The sequence below is a fragment of the Nymphaea colorata genome, chromosome 4 (assembly GCF_008831285.2).
Source record: "Nymphaea colorata isolate Beijing-Zhang1983 chromosome 4, ASM883128v2, whole genome shotgun sequence".
Classification (NCBI taxonomy): Eukaryota; Viridiplantae; Streptophyta; class Magnoliopsida; order Nymphaeales; family Nymphaeaceae; genus Nymphaea; species Nymphaea colorata.
In genome coordinates, this window is record NC_045141.1 from 22,681,303 (window position 1) to 22,703,046 (window position 21,744).

The 21,744-nt window shown below is 39.7% G+C and overlaps 3 protein-coding genes across 3 annotated transcripts; 2 read left to right on the forward strand and 1 right to left on the reverse strand.

Annotated features, from left to right (window-relative positions):
* Positions 1 to 768: 768 nt before the first annotated feature.
* On the forward strand, positions 769 to 3,155 carry LOC116252366 (non-specific lipid transfer protein GPI-anchored 7-like). Its single transcript, XM_031626570.2, has 3 exons — positions 769 to 1,297; positions 1,403 to 1,453; positions 2,856 to 3,155. The coding sequence occupies exons 1-3, from the start codon at positions 952 to 954 to the stop codon at positions 2,951 to 2,953; spliced, it is 495 nt and encodes a 164-aa protein (XP_031482430.1). The 5' UTR covers positions 769 to 951; the 3' UTR covers positions 2,954 to 3,155.
* A 5,466-nt stretch (positions 3,156 to 8,621) lies between these two features.
* On the forward strand, positions 8,622 to 11,227 carry LOC116253701 (non-specific lipid transfer protein GPI-anchored 7-like). The gene is made up of 3 exons (XM_031628658.2): positions 8,622 to 9,101; positions 9,271 to 9,354; positions 10,874 to 11,227. The coding sequence occupies exons 1-3, from the start codon at positions 8,765 to 8,767 to the stop codon at positions 10,978 to 10,980; spliced, it is 528 nt and encodes a 175-aa protein (XP_031484518.1). The 5' UTR covers positions 8,622 to 8,764; the 3' UTR covers positions 10,981 to 11,227.
* A 4,379-nt stretch (positions 11,228 to 15,606) lies between these two features.
* Positions 15,607 to 20,026, reverse strand: LOC116252086 (FAM10 family protein At4g22670). Its single transcript, XM_031626139.2, has 11 exons — positions 19,845 to 20,026; positions 19,628 to 19,691; positions 17,919 to 18,074; positions 17,695 to 17,782; positions 17,522 to 17,602; positions 17,338 to 17,402; positions 17,074 to 17,214; positions 16,800 to 16,916; positions 16,500 to 16,712; positions 16,336 to 16,393; positions 15,607 to 15,967 (listed from the first exon to the last, which is right to left on the reverse strand). Exons 1-11 carry the CDS (start codon positions 19,952 to 19,954, stop codon positions 15,870 to 15,872), a joined length of 1,191 nt encoding a protein of 396 aa, XP_031481999.1. The 5' UTR covers positions 19,955 to 20,026; the 3' UTR covers positions 15,607 to 15,869.
* Between the last annotated feature and the right edge of the window lie 1,718 nt (positions 20,027 to 21,744).

Consider the following 21,744-nt stretch of genomic DNA (forward strand, 5'->3'; position numbering starts at 1 on the left):
AATAAAAGAGGGGAATGCAATTTGGAACATGACACCTAATCCGTTGAGCGCAGTTCAAAAGCTACCCAACTTATTAGAAGCTTATCAAATCCTCATGCTGATGTTTCCGGAGAAAAATAGAAAATTGAAGGAAGATGTATAATTTACACCTGAGTTTCTAGCACAGTTAAAAAAGCAATATATGTTTTTGAAGTTTTTCAGATACCAACCATGGATTTTTTGTCTTCAGAAGAAGACCCAAGGAGCTTTCTAGTGTTGTAGAGTTTACTATTACCCACGGGCTTAGCATCCAGAGTTCGTTCTTGGCATAATCGAGGTAGTTCTCCGCTCATTTTCAGATTACAGAATCCAAAAATGAGAGTAGTTACCTCGACAAACTTTTTCCTACAGCCTCGACTTGCGCTCAAAAACTTTTTCATCTTTATCGCCAAAATCAGGCGGTTTCTCGTTTACCTGCAACCAACCATCAGGTTTCTTTCAGCTAAAAATATCAGTCGGTGGGATGGTGACCGCTGCCCATGACTGCAGAAAATGAGGCCTTACGGACACCAACAGCCATCAATACAGAAGAGGTATGGTCCATAGTCTTTCAGCTCCTTCTTTGATGAAAGACACAACTGAAATTGGGAACCCTTCTGCTATCAAAACCTCATGAATGGTTGCCCTTGGAGTCGGGAACTACAGGGAGGAGGTAATGAAGACACGATAGAGAAGGGAGTCGACACTGGTGCTGGCGTAAGCTCTGTTTGAAGTCAATTCCGGCAGAAATATCATCTGTACAAGGGAAAGGAAAAAAAGATCATCAGTACATAGTCCAGAGTCAGAGAGGGCCTTACAGAACCTCATCCTTCTTCTCCCCAACACTCACGCAGACCCGGCACCAACACGTTTGATAAGAAGGCACTCCTCCCTTCTTTGAGGAAAGAAAGAAGAGAGGCGGTAAGGATTGGAATGAGAAGGGAGATGGAGGGGGGAGCAGGAGGAAGAACCATGCTGGTGATGATGGTGGTGGCGGCGACGATGGTGGCATCCCACATTGGAGGGGTCGGAGGGCAGACGCAGGAGGACTGTGCTGCGAAGCTGATCCCCTGCATGGATGCCGTCAACAACACGTCGATGAAGCCGGGGAAAGAATGCTGTAGCGCCCTCGGCGACGCCATCAAGAACGAGCTGAAGTGCCTCTGTGCTCTCTACAACAGCTCGGGTATCCTAGAGAACTTGAAGGTCAACAAGACTCGGGCTCTCGAGATCCCCGGGTTGTGTGGACTCTCCAACGACCTCAGTCATTGCAGCTCTGGTATAGTTTCTTTTTTGAGGTTTTATTAGATGAAGATGAAGATGAAGATGAACATGCTCTGCTCTCTCTCTACTGAATCTCTGGTGCTCTCGTTTGTCTTTGTAGCGGCATCTGTCCCCTCTCCACTTTCTCCGGAGACGCCAACTTCATCTCCAGGTTCTCTCTCTCTCTCTCCCTCCCTCTCTCTGTGTGGTGTGGCCTGAAATTTGAGTGGGAACCATGAAAAATGGGGGACAAGTTTCTGTTTTTTGTTCTTGATTGTCCGACAAATTGAGGGGAGGAGTGACGGTCCCATCACGTTATAAATTGGTCTTGAACTCGTTCTCTTCAGTAAAGCAGCAGCTGTAGCAGCAGGCCAGCAACCTTCTGCGGATGAGAAGCTTCTGGAACCTCTGGTTTTTCTCAACATTTTAGATCCCAAGAAACCACTCTTATCGATCAACCGAAAACAGATAGTGAATGTCAGCGATGATGAAGGCGGTGCTAGCAGGAGACAGCTAAAGCAGTAATGGCTTTAGATTTAATTCTAGGGGCAGAGTAGTTGGTTATTTCTGTCCAGACTGCAACCATAAATAGCATTCAAAGTCTCTTAATTAATGCGATATGTATCACACGAAATGACTGCCATTGACGTTTTCTCCGGTAAATAAATAATTACAGTGAAAAAGGTTAGAAGCCCGGAAGCTGCGATCGGCTACTGACCTGTTAAGGAGTAGTAGAGAAGAAGATTGAAGTTCAACCTCCTACCTGGTTGATCCAAGCTTAACAAGTCTCCAAACCCGCATTGGGACACGAATTATGGGATTGCAGAGTCATTGTTTATGTCATACCAAAAAAAAAAAAACTTTCTTAGTTTTTTATTGGTGAGGTTTTTCTTGGATATTTTGTGGTAAAATTATTTTTTTTGAAAAAATGTAAGAAAAAAATTCTGAGTTTCTTATTAGTTAAAAATACAAGAAAGAAAAAACTAATAACTATTATATTGCATTTAGGAGCTCACATTAAATGCATTAAAACAAGAGAAAATACATAAATAAAAAATCACTATAAATTGCAATGAATTGATTTTTAACTTTTTTTTTGTTTTCCAAATATGGCAAGGGAAGAAGAAGAGAAGAGGGATTCCTTCTTTACATCATCCCCATCTGCTAGTCAAGGCTTCTGCAAACCTATCAGTCTTAGTGTGTAGAAAACTGAGCCATCTTTCTTGGCTTCATGTAAAATTGACAATTGCATGTACAGGTGGGTGACGGGTGCCCGGCTCGATCGGGCCTAGGTTCAGGCTCCAAAAATGGTTCGGGTCGACCTGATAAGTTTTTAATATTTTTTTATTATAACCAGGCCGAACTGGAACAAGCCCGAGCTCTGGTTTCGGGCAGTAGGCCAGCCCAGGCTCGACTCTTATCGGGCCGAGCCGATGGCCAGACCTATTTGCATGGCCTTGCAGTTTTAGCGCGATGAGCATTCTTTGGCATGATTTACCTTGTTAATGGCAGCTAAGAAGAACTGCTCTTACCATTTGCTACTGTCACTCTAATGGGGTTTCTTATTGACACAGGTTCAGGTAAGCAGATCAATGGAGCTTTGAGGATAACATGGTCGTTAAAGCCATTGTGGACGCTTGGTTTTCTCTGGATGTCGCTCAATATGGCATGAGCTGCTAGAATTTCACTTAATAAAAATAATAATCACTCTATTATGGAGTAGCCTTCATCTTTTGAGCTGCTCCACTGTATTATTTTAGGGCATCTCTTTCTTCCACACAGTCGTTTTATGATTTTACTAGTCGTTCATGTTGACACTAGACTTGCTTTTGGTCGCTTCAATTTGTTATAATACTTGTCATTTAAGATACTCATTCCATCTATTCCATTCGATCTATTTCATTGCATGTCAAATTTAATTTTTCAAACCGACCGTTTGTCCGTATAAACTATTTTTTACTATTTCATGAATGTGTATCACAGATTAGAATATATTAATAGATAACTATTGCCAAGGGATCCCAAAAGATTCTTAGGTACCATCACTAAGGCACACTTGAATTAAAAACCCAAGTCCATTTTTTGTTTAGAACTACCTTTAGCTGCCCACATAAGGCCCACATATAGCTGCTTAAGGGGAAAGGGTCACTAGTTATTGTCATCAAATGTGATATTATTTGAAATCTGACTCAAATGTAAGAAGATCACATAAAGTTTGAACATTTGAGGATTGTTAACGACTTTCTTAGTGTTTGCTTATATAAGTGCCATTACATAAAATATTATTTTTCAAAATTTTTATATATTACAAGTGAAATTTTTTAAAATTAATTTTCTTTTAAAAAAGTGGTCAAGGTCTTCGCCGCAGTCCCTTTGTCCATGCCCCACGTCTACATGGGTGGACCGCATTTCCCACTCCATTCTTTTTGTGAAACTTGATGGTGTGACGGCTTTTCATGAAAAATACATCCCCCTGAAAAATGCATCCCCCTAGAACGGTTGCTATCATCCTTCCAAACATCCCTCTTTCTAATATAAATAACAAACAAATTGCATCATCAAGCAATTATTGCTAGAATTTGATTGATTTATACAATTATATGCAGTAGATGATGAAAAAAATTTAAAACTTCAGAGTTTTTTTTTTTTTTTTTAATTATATCACCAAAAGTGGAGCACCTACCTGTAATTTTTTTGCCGCTGAGGGGCCATTTGTCGGCAGTCTTCTTAACAAGGTGCTGGGGCATGATTAAAAGAGAACAAATGTGCCACCTACTTCAAGCAGCAGCTATTATGACTAAGTAGGACTTTGTTACATAATTTTCATTCAAGTTTTTTTTCTTAATTTCATTCAATTCCAAAAGGTGCATCCATCTGAAAACATTTTCTATGAGTCCCTAGTTCCACTTACAACAGTAATAGCGGAGCTAGGTGTGGGCAGTTGCCCACATGGACCTACATCATTTATTTTCAAAGCCATATAATTCATCTTTCAACTCACGTTTGCCGTTGTTTGTAGTTCAGATGAATAACACATTGGAGCATGAATCAACTACAACATTCAAACCTCGAATCCTTTAAGTGTGAGCCGCAGTGTAACATTTTTTAAGAATTTGGGGTTTTTCTTAGACTGAGACTGAACAAAATTATTTTTCATCATATGTCCTTTTTGGATTACGTTCCTTTTGATAATTTCACAAATGACCAACATGAGAATTGAACTGTTGACCTTCTTCCACTTGAAAAGGTGCCAAATCCAAACAGCAACAACTGAGCTCATCTTTGGCGATCTTTAGGAATATGCCATAATAGATGAACTGTAATTAATCGGCCAAAGCAAAAACGAAGTTTAATCTGACAAGAAAACAAATTACAATAATGGCGGCCGTGGATTACAATTATGGATGATTATTTATTGGGATCAACCACCAGGTCCGAATGACGCTACTACAGAGCGTTTTGTATAAACGTATTTGTTTGGTCAATATGAAACAGTCATCCAAACCTTAGTGGTAGATTCATAGAACACATTAAAAAAAGCTCTTTATGAACGTTCTACCATAAATTTTGGGGCAAGTTCATGAAAAAGATAGTTGGCAAACTTGCCGTACTAGTTTGAGGATCGCTCAAGTCAGCTCGGCACGCTAAAAAATCTAGCCACAAGTCAAGGTTGGCCCAACTCGCCCTCGACTTGGCCAGACTTGGCGTGCCTCGGCCTTAACTCGGCCGATTCAGCCGCAGTGATTTACATTCTGGTTATTTTCAAACTTGACCGGGTCGACAAGTCTACACACTGACCTGGTGTCCCGATCAACTGCCGATCTGAGTTCGAATTGCAAGCTTGCCAACTATTCATAGAGCATTCAAACAGTTTCACTTTTCAAATGTGCTCTTAGAGATTATTTGATAGTTGAAACACTTTGTGATTATCTATGCTTAAATATTCAACTCAGGTGACGTGACAGAATAAAACAGAGTTGAACCAAGCCAAATCAACAAAAAATTGGAGCTAACAATGAACAAATTGATTACGCTATGTCCTATACGAGCTGGACAGCCTGTACCGATAATAATTGAGCTATGCTTGAACGGGGAGGTCTCTACTGAGCTCTATTCAAGACGATCAGCCCAGAACATTAATGTTCATTCACCCTTTCTATTAGCGATGTTTTTTAATATAGGGAATATAAATAACGAGCATTACATTCAAGGATGTCAATGAATCGAATTCATATCAAATATTTCACCTAAATGCTAAAAACAAATTGGGTATGTGAAAGAATTGAACATGATATTAACAAATCTAATGGGTTCAAATTTAAGGAATGATATCCAAACATATTTGGTTTCAAATAAACATCCGATTAGATTTAGATTTAGTTTCAAATAGTTCTTAACATATTATGATGCAGTTTACATTAGGTTGTATATTTAAAAGCAGAATCCAGGAAGGATTAAGATTGCCAATTTAAAAATCAGATTTGGATATGATAAAGACATTTCTTCATTTATATTCAAGTCTGAATTTGATCCAAAGGAGGGCAACAAAAACTTCAAACTTCGGGGGCTTTTTTTTTTTTAATACAGTCAAAACTCAAACGACTTTTTGTAAAGTTTGATGGTGTGGATGCACGCTGTCAACACGCGGAAACCTTTTCCTTGTTTGTTCTAGAAAAGAATCTCTAAGCGCCAATTCCAACCCCATGTGGACAACACAAGCCCTTTATGATTATCACGAAGAAATCTGGCAGCCACTTGTTAGTGATTTCAATGTAAAAGGAAAAGAGAAATCATGGAAAAGAAAGAGATCCTTCCAGATTTGGGTTCTACGCGGCGAGTTTGAAGAACTCTTTAAACACAAGGTCCCGTTTGGATGCAGATTCAGAAGTTTAATTTTCTAAGTTTATTGACTTTTCAAACTCTCGCAAGTTCACGGTTTTAACATATTTCAAAAGATTCTATTGTGTGGTACACATCAAAATCCAGATAGGAAAATTTTCAGATTGTGACTTCTCCTGTGTTTGGCTGTTTCTTCGAAATCACTGACCTCCCTACGCAGGCCCTAGATGTCATGGGAATACATGATACCCAGGTCCGGGTGAACATACATGGTTTCGGGGATATAAATTTTCCCAGGATATCTGATCCGATCTAGTGTACGTGTTCCACTTGGATTATATCAGTTGGGTTTGAGACTAAATCTCTTCACCTCACATAATTCGGGTTTGAATCCATCCATGTATGATTTGGGTTTTAAAAAAACCCCAGGCCTATTAGAGCCAACGCAAACTGATATTTGGGCTTGATAACTCTTAGTGAATGTCAGAATTCAGTGCTTTGCAAAATTAGGGATGTGGATAGATCGGATATATTTTATTACCGAATGAATAAATCATTAAGTCTCTATCCTTCCATAATAAGATTCAATTCGGGGTTAATGAAACTTTCCACTGCTCGGTAGGGGCGAATCAACACATAATTGCCGAGTCGAGGTCAAATTGACTGAACTCAAGCTAGACATGGCTCGTATTCACCCCTAAGCTGAAGTTACCACCCAACCCCTCATCCCTTATAATACATGGCAATTCACCGTAACAAGCTTTTAGCTCAGAAAAGCGAAAAGTTACCAACAGTCATTTGGTTCATGATAACAATGTGACAAACAATCACCCAACTATAGCAAAATTTTCTTTAAAACACAATATAAATTCAATATTTCCTTGCTATATCTGTGACAAGGATCCAATTTAAAAGATCTTGATCAAAATGATATTATAAATAAATGCCCTCTTATGCATTTAATATTTCTTCGGCTACCTCTCTCATAGTTATGTCATTTTTTTTTACCCTACTCATTAAGTGGTCTAGTACTATTATTTTCCATGCTCTCGATGGTAAAAGATGAACATTTTGAAGAATGATTTCGTTTTATTTTTTTAGGGCAATTGGTCACCGGGACCGATGCCATTGAAATCACTACCAGTGCTCCTGAAATCACTACCAGTGCTCCAACCATCTTATTAATACCAATTTGGGCTCGAGGCTGAATATAATATACATAAAGAACGGAATCCCATAGAATTCTACAAGCGATAATTTTTTTAATGCAGAGAACAACTCGTGCCCTTCGTCTGGACAACTCACGCTCGATGTCACTCAATTTGAAACCAAGATTACAGTAGAGAAAAGGGGAAAGAGAGAGAGTATAATGAACAGTTGGTTCAGTAATCTTAATTTAAGTTCAACAATGTTGAAGGGCGTTGGGATGATGAACATCTCAATAAATGAAGGGGGAGAGAGGAGACGGGCGGTGGGCGAGGCCCATGTGGATCCATTAATGCCGTCTGCTTAATAAATCCGAGGGGGCTGCTGCACTGCACTGCGCTCATGGAAGAAGAGATGAAGGCCTCTCCTCTCATGGCAGCTACGCGGCGACAAAAGATGCCGTCGCTTTGTGTATTTTGTCATTTTTATTTATGGAAGAAGATGCATCTAACCGTGGGAAAGTTTTTAATCTTTTCTTGAAGGAAAATCAATGAGAGTTGGGAGTATAGTGTGAAAACCATCGGTTGGTTGGCCATATTATTTTTTTTCTGAATTCGACGCAACAAACATTTCTTCCTTTTTTTCCAAGTTTGCTTACAAATACAAGCAACCATCACCATTAAAATTGTCAGTGAGATTTTGAATCAATTCAATTTAGTGGCGTTCCTCCAATATTTGTAACCCCACAATTAATGGGTTAGGCGTTGATTAATAGTATGAACTCCCACTCAGTGGCTTATTAACTCGTTCAATGATTCCACGCTCTCTCCGGAGCATGTGAAAATATCCCAACGCCCATGCATTACAATAAATGACGAGATTGGAAGCTAATTTACAACGCTCGTTTAATTATTCCACCTTCATTCTGGAGAACGTGAAATCCCCAACGCCCGTGGATCACATTAAGTGATGAAAGTAGAAATCGATTTATGATACCAACTTTGAACACTTCTCATGTAATTTTTCACAGCATGTTCAGCTTCGTTGCTTTTTTAAATATCAACGATATTCAATTATAGTGAATTTCACAAGAGTTTTCTCCTCCTTTTACTCACTATTTGTTTCTTAAATTGGCCTGATATATTTTTTTTCCGAACATCTTTTTGAAGAACAGTGCGGAATTCTTCTGGGACAGAAAAAAAGTTTGCCAGGAGAGGGATGTGTGAGATGTGAACGCAAAGCAGGTGGGACAAGCAGAAGGCATGTCTACGATGGACCCACCGCCATTTATTTGTGAGAATTCCCATGGCCGGCTGCCAATTACTGGTCATGGCTGGTCAAAATCCACAGCAGGGTTGAATTCGAGGCTGATAAATTCTGGAAGAAGTGGGCTGCTAGACGGAGGCTTCTTGTTTCCTGCGGAGCTGAGTGCAGAGCGAGAGAAGGAGAGAAGCGGAGATCTGTTATAAGGAAGAGAGGGCCTGAAGGGTAGGAGGAGATGGGTTCGGTGTGGAGATCGATGGTGGTTCTGACGGTGGTGGCGATGGCGACAGCCATTGGAACGGTCGGCGCTGACGATCAACAGCTGACGGACTGCATTGGGCAGCTGGCTCCCAGCCTGCAAGGCTGCCTTGAGGCCGTTGGGGACCCGACGAAGAAGCCTTCGAGCGACTGCTGCAAGGGCGTCAACAACGTAGTGAAGAACCAGTTGAAGTGCCTCTGCACCCTCTACAACAATCCTTCCGCCGTCTCGTCCTACGGCCTCAACATGACTCGGGTTCTCGAGATCCCTACCCTCTGCAAAGTCCCCGCTGACGTCTCCCTCTGCAAAACCGGTACCATCTCCACAGCCCCTCACTTTCTCTTTTTTCCTTCCTTCCTCCCCTCGTGTATGTGTGTGTTTGTGTGTTTTTTCTCTTTCTGGCTGTGGCGGTTTTGCTGCAGAAGATGAAGAGGCTTCTCTCTCTCTCTCTCTGAATATTATGTTGGTTTTGTTTGTCTCAGGCAACTCATCTACCCCCTCCAGCCACACCCCAGCAAAGTCTGCCCCTTCTCCAGCATCAGCCAGCGTGCCTGCCCCAACTTCAGGTCTCTCTCTCTCTCTCTATTTATATATCTCTCTCGTTTACATTATTAAGGAGATTTCCTGTGTGGAGTTTTAATAACACAAATCTTGCGCAATTACATTCTCAGCAGACCTGAACTTGAGTTTGTGGAGGCTGTAGTTTGGAAAGCGTTTGTTTAACCTTGAGATGCTCTGTAGCAATAGAGACAGAGCTCTTGCAGACTTCAAGAAAGTTCTCCTAATTTCCTGTTATGTTGCACATTTTGATGCTTCTGAGAAAAGAAAAAAGAGGACCACTTCTTTCCTTAGTAAAAAAAAAAAAAGAAAATCTCTGCCCATATACGCTGGCTCAAGCCTCTGATCTCCAAGTGGAAACTCTACCACTTTGTAAACTTTGAGTTTATAAAGCTGCGATGTTTAAGAAGACGGGAAACTTAATCACATTTTCCTTGTTCTAATGCTTGCTATGTCACTAGTAAATAAAGGGGAATATAGAAAAATGGGGTCGAGAAAGGTTTTGAAAAGATCACATTAACCTAGGCAACGAGATCCTTGAAGCAGGTTTGTATCAGGAAAGAAATGAACAGTGGAAAAGCATACTTTAAAAAAGGTTGATGGGTTTTTGACAGTTAAAGATGTACAAAGAAGAAGAGGATAGAAGAGGCTCCTCTGTTAGAGTGTTTGGTTGGGGAAGCAAACGGGAATTCTCTTCATCCATGGATGTGGTTAGACGGATTAACTGCCATTGATGCTTTCTTTTTCCTTCTGTCAGTAATTCATTACGAAGCCTTCTCTTTGAGACTCCTTTCAGTCTCAGGGATCTCGAATGATCTGATCTGAGAGCTGATGAGCAGGTCACGGAGGCTTCTTCTTGCCTAAGTGACTTGGACGGGCCAGGCACCTTGTTCATGAGCCATGTCCAGTCTGGTTTTTGCTTGTGGTCGTTTTACCTCTTAATGGTAGGAAGGTAGAAGGCCTTGTAGCCATGGCTGCTCTGCTTCATATCAGAATATCGAGCGGATCAAGCGGGTGATGATCTCAATGTGGCACAACGCTGTCTACGCCCACGCCTAATTAATGCTTCCTTAATTGGACGGCAGAAGCCAGCTGAGGACACACGTATGTGGTTCCTCGTGTGTTTCGTGTTGGGAGGACCACCCACTCCGCTGCCCATCTTCTCCTGTTTTCAAGAATATCATGGAATTCACACAGTAGTATAAAAAAATTCAGGTAGAGCGCCATTTCTGGACCTTAAGTTTTCTTTACTCCCAAAGTTAAAGAAGATCTTACCGTCCCAATTTGATCGACAGTTCAAAGCATGACAACTGGCTCTTGGATTATTTTAGTTATATATTTGCCGAAGCTTTTCTGCAATGGATGAAATTTTAGAAATTTCAGACTGTTGAAGAATCTTACTTGCATTGCGCATCAAAAATAAAAGGGGCAAAAGAATGTGCAAATTAATTTCTAACTGTAATTGAAGAAATATGGACTGCTTCTAGCTTTTAACTGGGTTTCTTGAACTCGTGACTGGTTTTACAGGTTCAGACAAGCAGACCAATGGCGCTTTGAGGTTGACATGGTCATTGAAGCCACTGTGGGCACTTGGTTTGCTGTGGGCATCGCTGTTGTTGAAGCCTTGGGCCTGATGCCATCATCTTTTACATACTGAAATAATCACTCTTCTGGATGGGGTGGCATTTATATTTCACACTTGTGGTGACTCCTTGTTCGTTTCATTCTTGTAGGCTTTCACTTTTGCTGTGCGCTTATTTCTTCTTTGCTTGTGTTGGTGACTACTTTCATCTTGGACTCTAATTTGGCTTTTGGTGTTACCTTTGTCGGTCCATGGCACTTGTATAATTTATATCTTGAGAATTGATCATGGGTTCTGAAGCGGTTTTCTTCTTCTTCTCTCTTGATATCCAGTGTTATTCTTCCCCAAGAACTTAATTACATGCAAAATCCAGAATTGCATTAGAGACAAAGAACATCAATAAGCAATTCAGATCCGACAGGAGAAATTTAGTTCAAAACCTAATATCTAAGATATGGTTAATCCAACTTGAGAGATTTCTTCAAAAGGGCAGTATACATTTTTGTTTCATAAATCATTCATCTTCAACACTTTGGAAGATGTTCACGAGCATGTCAATAAATGCTGAGATGGGTGGGTAAGCCCACGAACGGATACATGCTGGCAATGCATTAAATGCTACGTAATATATCAAATGAATTCCTTGGCTCCCCATCATTTTCTCGTTAGAATCCGCCCAAGGTTACGCAGCTAAAAAGCATGGAATTATGTTGCTTTTCTATTTTGTCAAATCTGAGAACATAGAGCTGCTGGTTCTCGGCTCTTTATTCATTGAAGAGGGTCCCTTCAATGAATTGATTGAAAAATCTTTTAGCATCTTATCTTTCATTTTGCACCTCAAATCGACGGATATAAGCTTCAAATTCTCTGCACCTGATCTAAAATGCAGTTCACATCTTTCAATATAAATATAAGTAATCTTTGAACTATGCCTATATATGTACACAGAAACACGAACACACAGAATGTGGACCTTTGCATTGCAAATTTCACTTTCTTGACAAATAAGAACATTACCTAGAGAAAGAAAGATCAGTCGAGATGCATGCTTCTCGATTCATAATTTCATTCGCCAGCTCTACTTAAGCGGGAAATGTATATAATAACAGAGGCTTCCGTTTTTTTCTAATTTCACGTGAAAATAGTGCCAAAGATTCAATTGGTATACCTGTTATGTACATGGGGCATCTTCAATGTAACTCTTTTCGGTGAGTTTCTGAATTGATTGGACTTTACGGTTGGCAGTTCAGACCCCACATGGCATCAAGCATTTATATTTTTGAAGCCCTCAATTAATGTCGTAGGCATGATTTGGACGTTCGGCGCACTGATTATTGCTCCTGGTTACGTTACCATCCTTCGATGCATGTAAAAGTAAATAAAGGAGGAAACTACCCCCTCAAGAAATTCGCCATAGCTGAAGACAAGGCTTGCAGGCCTTACTCCGAGGGCGGAATCGCTCTTATCCGCATAGAGGATTGGGCCCTTGCATGGCTAATCAAATGAGTCTTACAGCTATGTCTTCGCGAAGCAAGTTGGTTCGCTTCTGCTTCAAAAGGTCTGTGGAGCCAGGAGCCCTGTGGGTCATTAGGCCGAGTTCTAAACAGACTTGGTTTTTTAAGCATTCTATGTTGGCGTGGCGTCTGATTAAGCACAAGACAGCTTGGCAAATTAGAAGGGGCGATGCTAAGATATGGTGTGATAATTGGGGAGGATTAGTTTTAGCAGAATCTGTCTCGACTGTCGAGTGGGTGTTGTTTGAAAGAACTAGCAAGATGTCCATCAACCAATTCTTGAACACAGATGATGGCTGGTCCCAGAATTTGGACAGATTTTTCAGTGTCTGCAGATGGCTCGCCCACAATTGAGGAACGGTCCAGATGTACTTAGGTTCGAGGGATGCCTGGTTAAAGGATTGAAAACGAGAGACTTGTGGGAAGCTGCAATAGTGAAACAGACAGAGGAACTGTGGAGAAAATTCATATGGAACAAGGAGGTTCACCCTAGAGGAAGATGGTTCTTATTTACAGCGGTTTATGACAGGCTTCAGACGCTTGATCCACAGTAGAAAAAGGGCCTGAACCTTGCAAACAGATGTCAGATTTGCTGTGAGGCAGAATAATCTAGTCATCATCTGTTCTTTAAATGTAAGCTAGTAGTGTGTTTATCTTGGCAGCTAGTGTCCAAAAAGTTTGGCAGGAGGATGGGCAGTGGGGGTCCCTTATCTGAGTTATTAAAGAGATGATATAATTGTAGTTTTAAGAGGGGCTGGATCATGAGGTGATGGAGAATTTGTTTTGAAGACGTGGTTGGGTGCATTTGGAAGTGGAGAAATCGATGCTTCCATAAGGACAAGCGGAAGAACATAGTGTGCATGGTAGGACCAATTTGGTTGGAATGTACCAAAGTGCCTTTTAATCATAGATTGGAAGAGCTGACAGATATAAGATGTTAGACTAGGGGTGGTATTATTCTTGGGAAATGGTCTAAGCTGGGGTGGAATTAAGGAAGGTTGGTAGGTGGTAAGAGCGAGATGCACGAAGACTTGCAGTCCAAACATTTTGTAGAACACTTATTTCTGGTTTTCCTGAAACAGAGGTGCTGTATTTAGCTCTGCAAATCTCTGATTTTACTCACTGTTTTTGGGTAGAAATCAGCTCAAACAACAAGAAGTGGTTACATTGGCTTAAAATGAGCATTGAGAGTAGAGGGTTGAGATGACAAGGTGCTTAATTTTATGAATGCCAAACTACCCCTAAGATAACAAGGTGCTTAATTTCCAAATTCAACTTGTTCACTTTGTCATTTGCACAAGGAAACGCTTGTGCTCAAAAACTCATTTTTGAGGCAACCTACTACCTTCTCTCTCTCTCTCTCTCTCTCTCTCTCTCTCTCTATATATATATATATATATATATATATATATATATATATATATATATATATACCAGAACCAAAGTTGGCAGGTCACCATTTATCTTTTGTGTCAAACTTCTGAGGGGCGGCTATTCACAAGCCATGATATTTTATATTAAGGACATAAAAGGCCGTCTCTTTCTTCATGGAGTGAAGCTAAAAAGTTAATACCAGAAGGCTATGTGTTCTGGCTACCACCAACATTGAATCGGATGTTTGGGCACTTAAATGTCTAAAACACCCCCAATAAGAGAATACAAGAATGATAAGCGAAAAAAGACACATTACTTAAAAAGGTAATTTAGTTTTTAGGGTGTTTGATTGCCTTCCAAAGATTTTCCGGAAAGCATCTTTCTGAAAAAAGCTTTCGAGGAAAAAGTCCGTCCTAAAACAGGGAACCGGAAAAGACAGCAAAACACACAAGTTTTATCGTTAGATGTTAAAAAGTTTCAAATTGGTACTTCATTGTTTGATTAGTAAGCATAACTTTTTCTAAAGAATACATTGTCAGAAAAAAGTTTCCACTTTCCAGCCATCAAATAAAATGCGAAAAGCTTTCTTATTAGAGGGAAATTAGTCCCAAGAAGTAAAATAAATACAGATTTTCGGGTTTTTTTTTTTTGCAGCAAATAGGAATATAAACCGTTTGAACTCAGGCGGATTCAATCTCTACCGAATTGGCTGAAGGATTATTCCAAGGCAAACTCAGATTTGGATCTCATTTTTAAACCCAAAACTGAATCTAACATAGGATTCAATTTTATATGCCAACTTGGGCAGTTCTCTGCCAGTTATCAGTCAGATATCATTTTCGGGTTTTGATTTTGTTATGGAACTACGTATCAAATCGATATTTATTACTACCCAAAGTTAATTTGTTCACTAGATTCTTCTAAATAGATTTCAAATGGGGGCGGGATATATCTGGTTCATTTGCATCTCCACCTGCAAAGGTTTTATCAACTACTGGCCTGGTAATTTCTATATTGCAAATGGCTTTAGTAAAATGTGACTGTATAAGGTGATATACTCAACCCAATGAGATTCAATCCTTGAGTCAATAAACACCACATGCATGCATGTCATGGTACTCGAAGAATTTTTTTTAAAAAAAAATAAAAGATCAAGAAAATCTTGCATTTGGCTCCCCATGTCCTGGCTTTCAACTACTTCAACGCTTTACTGCCTAACCAAGCTTCTAATGACAGTTCTTTGTTAGCGACTCCGCATTAATGCACTTCAATAAAAATAATTCTCAACTTCATCCTCAGCAAATGCACAAACTGTATATTTAGAAATAAAATTGTCTTAACAAACTTACTTTAATGCTTAATCCATCACAAAACAACCACCAGATCACATACATTCGGTTGAATCTGATCCAACCAACATAGGTAGTCAGATTTTTGAAATGCTTAACATCTGTAGACGAGTATTTATTGAATCCTACTTGCCAACGGAGCAACAAGCAAGAAAGTTGAGATTTTTATACTTGAAATTGAAGGAGGCTAAGCTGAAAAATATCTTTATACCTTTTGTTCTTTTGAAAGAAAAACCTATCAAATACCTTCCAATGTCTTTGTAAGAAAAAATATAAAAATTCACCTTTTCATACTTTTTTTGCCGTTGCATAGACTTATACATATTTTTTTCCTAAGGTTTTCCCAAGAGAAAAACAAAATTAAAAGCAAAAGACTCTTCAGGGAACCCCTGCCAGAAGCCAAGAAAAGTATTTGCAACAATGGTTTAAGTAAACCACACATTGAGAACCATAAATAAATCGCAGATTTTATTATCAGCAACCATTTTACGGTTTACAACATGAAACGGCATCCTCAACATCACAACGAAAGCCTCAAATACAAATGCACACTTCTACGCTGTTCTTTATATGAAATGCTTCCATGAAGGGTATAAAATCAGAAAGACTTTTACACCACACCCTATTTCAGCAAGAAGACTCACAACAGCAACAAAAGTTGTAGGATACCGTGTACGCAGGAATTCATCTACGCCAAACTTATCTCACTTGTCTCCTGCAAACTTGCCCATCATCTTGGCAATGACAGGTGCTACCTTGGGGTTTGATTGGTGCTTGGCTATGTTAGCTGGATTTGACATCACTGCATAAGAACAAGCAAACTTTGTTTGAGCACATCATACTGAAGTGAGATTTCACATTATGCTTATATGCAGTTTATGACGCAAAAGCCTTTAACAACAGTGAAAAAAAAAACAATGCATCTCGTCCGATTATTCAATTCAATGTTTTCCTACAAATATGAAATAAAAGAGAAACTGACTTCTCAAGGGAAAAAAAAGGAGAGCGAATAGTCCTACTGATGACCCAATTGTTTTGCCAACACAACATAAAATTCAGTTACGTTTAGCTCCTTCAGACACCTTTAAAATAAAATGGGGGAGCATGCATGCATCAACCAAGCATCTTTAGACAGCACAATACCAAGATAAATGTCGAATAGAAACTAACCATCTTGGAGAGCAGCCATGACCTCTGGGTCTTTAAATGCAGCCATCAATTCAGGGTCCTGCATGCAACAATCAACTCTTGGTTAGTGCCTGGCGATCAAATTAAGTGGTGCAGTTGACAAGATTTTGTGATATAGCACAGAAACAAAACCAAGAACCACCTACATTCAAAATCTTGCTCATGTCAATATTTGGCATTCCTCCAGGCATAGCACCGGGGAAACCTCCTGGCATTCCTCCAGGCATAGCACCGGGGAAACCTCCAGGCATTCCACCAGGCATCCCTCCAGGCATGCCACCAGGCATCCCTCCAGGCATGCCACCAGTTGGCCTTCTAGGAGAGGACTGCTCTTGCTTCTTTGCTTTTTCATATGCAGCCTGGCAACAAAACAGACCACCAAACACATTCTCAGCAAACAACAAAGCAAATCTCTGTTATTGCTTGAAACTTAACAACTTAATCACCTGTGCTTCGGCTCTGCGACGTTGTCTCTCACGTTCTAGTCTTCTTTCCTCCCTTTCCTTATGTAAGCGCTCATATTTTCTATGATGTTCTTCAATTTTATGAGCATTAGGTTCAACCTGCAAGTGTCATGCCATAACCAAAGGAAACCAAATAAAAAACGATATTGAGAACTGAATTGACAAAGAAGTTTATGTTCATAATATTTTTCATCCATAGGCTACATCCTAATAGTTCAACTTTGATGCAACCATGTCTGATCATTAAACATCATACCTTCTTCAGTGTAGCAGCAATTTCCTCATCATAATCCAATCTTGAAGCAACATGAAGATCCTTAGCTGCTTCTTCCCACTGACCAAGCATTGCACGTGCCATGCCACGAGATTTGTAGCCTTTAGCAGAATCAGGATTTATCTGAGGAATTATGCTTCATAAATCAAGTGTACCGTCGTGCTGACATGAAACTAGGAGAAGAGACATATTTGAAACAGATTCTTTTCTGAACTTAAAGGCACAAACAATTGCCATAAATTTTACCTCCAAAGCTGCATTGGCATCTCGAATTGCAGCATTAGGCTTCTTCATTTTAATGTATACACTAGCTGTTCCAAATCATATATGTTAAGAAGTTTGTATCGAAACCATCAAAATACAGCAAATTACTAAAAGTAAAAGAACTCAAAGTTACATATATCATTGTAGAATCAGAAAGTAGACTGACCTCTAGTTGCATACATTATCGCGGACGTGGGGTTTAATACAATAGCATTTGTCAGGTGATCAATGGCTTCTTCAAGGTTACCTGATAACAGTGAAACAAACAGAAAAAAATACGCTGAAACTGAATGGGACAGAAATAGGAAACAAGCAGAAACCAGATTGGTATATAATTACCTTCAGAAATCGCCTCCATAGCTTTTGCCTTTGAAATTTGGGATGCATCACGGCTTTCTTCAGTTACCTCAACAGATGGATCTCCCATCTAGAGAGAATGGTAGAATTAAACAAGCTGAGAACCAACAACTTTGAATACACAAGATAAAGAAAACCAAAAATATGCATGTGCAACCTTGTAATAATATGTACAGTTTAAATTCTCACAATGAGGAAATTATTACCTTTTGAGGAGGATCATTGTCTGGCTCTACAGTTTCACCTTCTAGCTCAATATCTGACTCAACTATTTCAGGCTCTTCTTCATTTTCTTGGACATGAATACCCTCTTCTTCAAGGTCTTGCATATCTTCATCACCTTCATCAGGCACTTGGCTTTTCTATTGTAACCAATCAAAAGTATAGTCCTCAGGAAAGAACAAAGATGGACTCCTTTGGTCAAGATAAAAAATAGACAATGCATGATTATGACTTAAACATCATTCATATCTACATCGGTCCTTCGGAAGCAGTATCCCAGAACAATGTGTTGATATAAGACCAAGATCAGCTTCTCTTTTTGGAAACAGAATAAAAAATGGGTTCAGTTTTTTCAGCAACCTAATAAAAAATCAATATACAACTCTGTAAATGCAGGTTGATATCTCCATCTAAAGAAAATCCTGGAAAAGCTATTTTGAGTTCTAAAAAATTATCATCGATATAAAACTACCATCACCATTGTTACAAGAAACCACAGTCTAAAGACTCTAAACAGTGGTTGATTTCAATTCTCTGTTTCTCCAATCCTTCATGTACAGGATGAAAGTTTGTATTCTCACTCTATTAATACAGATGCAAGGAGAAAATCCAAAAAAAATTCCATATGCATGATCTAGACTAAATACTGAACTACATCACATAAATGATAAACCAAAGTGCTTTCCAAGGCCTCACTCCTTCATCCTGCTGCAGTGAAGACAATGAATCAAATACAATTCAAAAGAACCAGATTACAATGGAGAAAGTTCCCATGGAAGACTAAGCATTGACGAAAATCTTTTTTCTTCATGACAGCTCAAACGTATCATCATCAGGCCCTTCCAATGACTCAAAGGCTGGGAACTTTAGAACTAGTCGAGCAATGCCAGTCTCTGGCTATGTAAACACACATTTTCAGTGTTTTTTTATTCATGAATCATTAATGATCTAATCTGACCTCAGTTTCTACAAAGCCAGTTTAATAATGTGACATCAATTCACTAGAAGTGAGGTCAACAGAAATAGGAATAAATCAAGTTACCGGTGGGGCTGTGGTTCCCTGGTTTCACCAGAAAACTCACCTTAGAGAGGATGAGAGAAGTCTAGATTCATCCACACGAAAGAGTAGAAGAATGAAGCACATTCTACATAACAACGCAACTACTCATCCCACTACGACTAATTTGATAAGACCAAACAACACCTATTCATCTAGTTAAAACAAAAAATTCTCCATACACAGATCCTCTAACATCACGCCACTTATGCCACCCATGAAGGTAACAAAATGGGTATGTGATGACCACCATTAGAACAACACGATGAAAGCCTTACACAGAACTCACCTCTCAGTAAATCATCCGTGATTGACATTTCCTGAAGAACTTCCGAAGTTATTTTACAAAGAAGACTCGCAATGCTTTCTTAATAAACAAAAATGACCCGAACACATGAACTGAAACAAGAGAAATATACCATATTGATCAAAAGCACAAAATTTCTTCTAGACAATGCAGTATCTGCAAACAAATCGCTGCCAGTTTACTATTGTCTCCAACAACAATAGTTTACACAGTTGCATTTTGCCATTAATCCAAGCATTTTTCTTTTCGAAACACCAACTATAACCACATAAAAAAAAAAAAGCTAACAATGACAGATGCAGTTTTGGCCAAAAAGAAAAAGAACTCACTTCACCATGGGACTTGGAAGGTTCTTCATGCCCGTAAGCAGCATCAGGGAGCTTAGCGCCTAGGCTGATCAAAAGAACACCATGTTCCGAAGCAAAAACAAAAAGAGAAATGACACAAGTAAAACCAAGAATCACCAACCAATAGAGAGAGGCAGAAAGAAGTGAAGAAGAGAAGAGGGAGGAATGGTGGTATTTGGTGACACAGCCAAAAATTTACCTCTCAAGGTAATCCCTGAAGAAAGCGATGGAAGGGTCGCTAAGTATGGCAGGATTGGACCTGCACTGCTCTACGAAGAGCTTCAATTGCTTCACCTTCGCCGCATCCATCCCTCTCTCTCTCTCTGTCCTTGTGTCTCGCTCTCGCTCTTTAGGTTTTCAGTTCGTGGGGACGGTGCTTCTAGCACCTTCTACTGCGTTTCAGTCAAAAGGATACCCTAATTCCAGAAAGGCATGCTAACTATCGGTTATTCACGAAAGGGGGCCTAATGTTCGCCCATGTTTCGCTGTTTTGTGCAAATAGTTTCTTCATTTTTAGGCGTTCTGCACATGACATCACATTTGGATCACGAGTCGGGTCAATGAGACTCAGGTCCGTGAAGGAAATCCAACACCCGGGCACGATCTCCCCGAACCTATTTGGATATATCTGACAAGCGGACCGACGGGATCAGACACGTCCGTACGAATGGACCCACCGCATCTCATACTCAAACCGTGTCATGAGTCGGAGCTGGTAATGATTTGGATATAATTCGGTTGCTCGATTTGGATCTAAATCTAAATCGTCTGATCAGTGAACTCATTTCCAATTGGTACTTGGATTCTGGATTCGGTATTACTCATGCTGAAATGGATGTAGATGGATCCATGATCTTGCTAGACACCCAAATCTAACTGCATGTAAAAATTTGAGATCTGATCTTTTAAATTTATATTCCAAGCAAATCACTCCAAAGAACAACATTTAATTACACGTATCCAATATAAACAATAAATTTCCACGATCTTGCTAGACACCCAAATCTAACTGCATGTAAAAATTTGAGATCTGATCTTTTAAATTTATATTCCAAGCAAATCACTCTCCAAAGAACAACATTTAATTACACGTATCGAATATAAACGATAAATTTGAAAAAGGGTGGGTAATGGGCCTGCTACCCATTGGATAGTTGGGTACTCGGCCCGTGATGGGTCGGGTTTGAGCTGGTTAAAATCATTGGGTTGAGCTGGCTCGAGTTAAGTACTGTGAGCCCGAATCCACTTGATATATACTTAAGTCTCAGCATGACGTCCTTACCTATATGCATCACTAATGATTGCCTTTGAAACCCCTTGTATATTGTCTATGACTCCTTTAAAAGTTTTTGGCCAAAGGTTTTTGAGATATTAAAATATGAAATGTTAAAAGGGTTTCAAATGCAATGCAGGTTGACATTCGAATTAGGTACCCGAGGACGACGATTAGATCTAGTCTAATGACTAAAAGAGCCAGGCTTGGGCCACCAGCAAGGGCTTTGAGTCCATCTAAGTCTAGCTTTGTCGAGCCTTGGGACGGCCTGGCCCAATCCAATGCCCAGTCTTAAGTTCCAGTGACCAAACTTTTAAGGGTAAGAAAAGGTCAGAGCCAATGTCGAAGTGCCAGCAACAATCAACTCCATCATATTTTCTTGTCCATGCAACTCAAGAATAAAAAGTTTTCTTAAAAAACTTTTTGAAACAAAAGGATTAACTTCTTGACAAGTTATTAAGACCCTTCTCCTTTACTTGTTCATGGATGAAGCAAGCCTTGATCTTTTCCCTCAATGATTTTGGTCCAAAATTGGCTAAATTTGCTAGCATTAAGAAAACAAAGGAAAGAAAGTCATCATGTACCTCAATCGATAAACGCAGAACCAGAACCACTTTCCAACTTCAACATGAAGATTAGGAGGAAGAAAGGTAGGAATGCCAGTGGATGTTTTGAATTCTAAACGGTTTAGCCCAATTTGGTGAAAAAAAAGAGAGAGACAAGAACCGATTACAGATGAAGTTAGAATTCGGTGTGCAGATTCACGATTGACAGGGACCTACGAAAAAAAAGTAACTTGAACGGATATAAACATGTTAGATGTTAC

Excerpts from the sequence above, each read along its gene's own strand:
- LOC116252366 (XM_031626570.2), top strand. The coding sequence starts at position 952 with ATGAGAAGGGAGATGGAGGGGGGAGCAGGAGGAAGAACCATGCTGGTG. Across the intron at positions 1,298-1,402 it reads CCTCAGTCATTGCAGCTCTG|CGGCATCTGTCCCCTCTCCA; the intron begins GTATAGTTTCTT and ends TTGTCTTTGTAG. Across the intron at positions 1,454-2,855 it reads GACGCCAACTTCATCTCCAG|GTTCAGGTAAGCAGATCAAT; the intron begins GTTCTCTCTCTC and ends TTATTGACACAG.
- LOC116253701 (XM_031628658.2), top strand. The coding sequence starts at position 8,765 with ATGGGTTCGGTGTGGAGATCGATGGTGGTTCTGACGGTGGTGGCGATG. Across the intron at positions 9,102-9,270 it reads CGTCTCCCTCTGCAAAACCG|GCAACTCATCTACCCCCTCC; the intron begins GTACCATCTCCA and ends TGTTTGTCTCAG. Across the intron at positions 9,355-10,873 it reads CGTGCCTGCCCCAACTTCAG|GTTCAGACAAGCAGACCAAT; the intron begins GTCTCTCTCTCT and ends CTGGTTTTACAG.
- LOC116252086 (XM_031626139.2), bottom strand. The coding sequence starts at position 19,954 with ATGGATGCGGCGAAGGTGAAGCAATTGAAGCTCTTCGTAGAGCAGTGC. Across the intron at positions 17,215-17,337 it reads ATGCCAATGCAGCTTTGGAG|ATAAATCCTGATTCTGCTAA; the intron begins GTAAAATTTATG and ends ATAATTCCTCAG. Across the intron at positions 16,713-16,799 it reads GTCGCAGAGCCGAAGCACAG|GCTGCATATGAAAAAGCAAA; the intron begins GTGATTAAGTTG and ends TTTTGTTGCCAG.